This window comes from Diadema setosum, chromosome 1 (genome assembly GCF_964275005.1).
Source record: "Diadema setosum chromosome 1, eeDiaSeto1, whole genome shotgun sequence".
In the NCBI taxonomy this organism is placed as follows: Eukaryota; Metazoa; Echinodermata; class Echinoidea; order Diadematoida; family Diadematidae; genus Diadema; species Diadema setosum.
Window position 1 is genome coordinate 50,674,078 of NC_092685.1, and position 2,590 is coordinate 50,676,667.

The 2,590-nt window shown below is 45.4% G+C and overlaps 1 protein-coding gene across 1 annotated transcript; it reads left to right on the top strand.

Annotated features, from left to right (window-relative positions):
* The first annotated feature begins 572 nt into the window (after positions 1-572).
* Positions 573-1,949, top strand: LOC140245561 (uncharacterized). The gene has a single exon (XM_072325159.1). It carries the CDS (start codon positions 573-575, stop codon positions 1,947-1,949), a length of 1,377 nt encoding a protein of 458 aa, XP_072181260.1.
* Positions 1,950-2,590: the final 641 nt, after the last annotated feature.

Genomic DNA, 2,590 nt, shown 5'->3' on the forward strand with positions numbered 1-2,590 from the left:
TTATAAAGAGTGAAGAGGAGTCAAGTTATCATAGAGAAATAGATAGAATGATAGATTGAGAGAGGGGACAGATACGTCAAACACACAGACAGACAGGCATACACAATCACACACATACACACACTCACACATACAAGCGTACTGCCAATAATAACCCTTTCTAAGGATCTATTCAGATTCAGATTACCTGTCAGGCGGTATGAATACCTCGCCTTATCGCATGGGCGATCACTGTCAACACATCACATCGATCGTTAGCTACAGAAGCGATTACTGTAGTCAGGCACAACAAAACTATGTCACCGAGTAGACTTCGTAACTTTTTGTTCAACATGGACGGGCATTTTCCCTAAGAGTCGTCGCCCATTGTTGGAATCAAGTTCCGATTAATGGCGTCTCAACGTTAAGTTAAATCCAGTGTCTCGTGAATGATCGGCCTTTACTGAGAGCGGAAAGAAAGGACATTACAGTATGACCTTCTTCTTGGTGTGAAGAGCCAAAACTTCAGAAGTGACTGCAAACAATGCATCCAACTACACTGGACCCTTTGTAAGCACCCCTTTTAGAGCAAGATGGCGACTGTAGCTCCTAACGCAACCAACTCACCAGCAACCAACACAGACATCGAACGAATCGGGAAGACTGTCGGTCTCATCGTGGTCGTTCTTCTGTCCGTGGTCGGCAACACCATCTATCTCACCGCTTTCTTCCTCTCTCGGAGGCTTCGTCAACGCCCTGGTCCATGGTATCTTTTCACAAACATCGCAGTGAATAATGTCATTGCCACAGTCTTCTCGCTGATACCGAACATCGTCGCTACATGGTCAGGGTCCTGGTCGATGGGCGATGGATTCTGCACCGCCTCGGCCTTCTTGACGCGTTTCACCTTCTACCAGTTGTGGCACACGATTGGCGTAATCTTTATGGAGAGGTATGTGAGGATCGCCCTGCCTCTCAAACATCGTGAGATCTTCAGGCCCATACCGACCCTGATTTTCCTGAGCGCGCTGTGGTTCTTCGATGCCGTGTTGTCCATGCTGCCCCTGATCGGATGGGGCGGTTACGGGTTCCTGCCGGATGAGGGGCAGTGCGCACACGCCGTGGTCGGCGGCTACCAGAAGTCGATCTCCCATCTCTACTTTACCATCGCCATCGGTGTGGCTGTACCTCTTCTCTGCTCGATGGCAATTTTCGCCATGACCGTCCGGCGCGCACGTAAGCAACTCAAGTCAGACACAGACATATTCAAAGACGAAGTCGCCGTACCTGCGTCTTATGGCTACCGTTTGAAGAGGAGAGAGAAAGCTCTGGCTCGAACTATCAAAAACCCAGCCATGACAGCTGAGAAGATTAAAAAGCTTAAGAAAAAGCAGAAGAAACGCAGAAAACGCAGAAAAAAGATGAAGTACGACAGCGATGATGAATCTAAGCGAGGATCAGGTTCCTCCTCCTCATCCTCATCATCGTCTTCCTCCTCCTCGTCGTCATCGTCGTCATCCTCTTCGTCAGAGGATGAAAGCGCTGCTCATCGTCGCTACAAGGACGCTAAGCGAGAGAAGCGAGCATGTCGGTATCGACCGAACGAGATGGCGCTCGTCCGTACGGCCTGCTTCGTCCTCCTCCTCTTCAGCGTGTGCTGGGTTCCTTACATGGTGGTGAAAGTCTTCGAGACTCTCTCATTGTCCGTTCCGTCTGCCATCATTGCCGTCGTGGCTTTCTTCAGTTACTTCAGCCACGCTGCCTGCCCGTACATCTACATCATCGACTGTAAGACTTTCCGTACTTGCATACAGCGAACGTGTTGTCGTTCCTGTCTTCGCAGGCAAAAGAAGAAGAAGAAGGACAAGGAGATGAAGGGGAGGAATGATGATGCTGCTGGTGACTATGACAACGAGGCGCATCTTGGTGACGATGATTCAGGTGTAGAAGAGGCTGCGGATGATGTTTAAGGTTACACGTACAATTGTACTTTCTGGTTGAAAGGGGTTTATTATGATTGAATACATCATTCACTGACCTTATTGATAGTGACCACATTTCATTTCATGTCATTATTTTCATTCATTTTCATTTTCAACAAAGAATATACGTTCACAAAATGCTCAAAAAGAAATGTGATATTCTAAATACACGCATATCAAAATAGCATAAACACACAATAAGTTGTGAAGTCAAGATGCATAATATTGACAATGGAAGGGAAGCCAAAAAGCAGGGCTAGTAATATGCATTACCCTCAACGCCGTTATTAAGTTATATAGAATGTTACCTATCACGGCACTGATTACATCTTGTATTTCAAGGCACGACTGATTGATTGAGATTATGATGGGTACATGAAATAAATCTCATACAGTAAGTTGCAATCGTGTACAGAGAATGTACTCGAAGATGGATGAAGCAATGCTTTTGATACACACACATTAATTACGCACATTTTTATTACATTGTTTTCTCTTATCATTCGACCAATCATTATGACACATTTTCATTTCCTTTGTTAGTTTTGTTTTGTTTCTTTGTTTTCTTTTTTTTTATTTATTGTTGCTTGACAATTCGATCGATGAGATCATTTCTATGTCACCCGTGA

Excerpts from the sequence above, each read along its gene's own strand:
- LOC140245561 (XM_072325159.1), top strand. The coding sequence starts at position 573 with ATGGCGACTGTAGCTCCTAACGCAACCAACTCACCAGCAACCAACACA.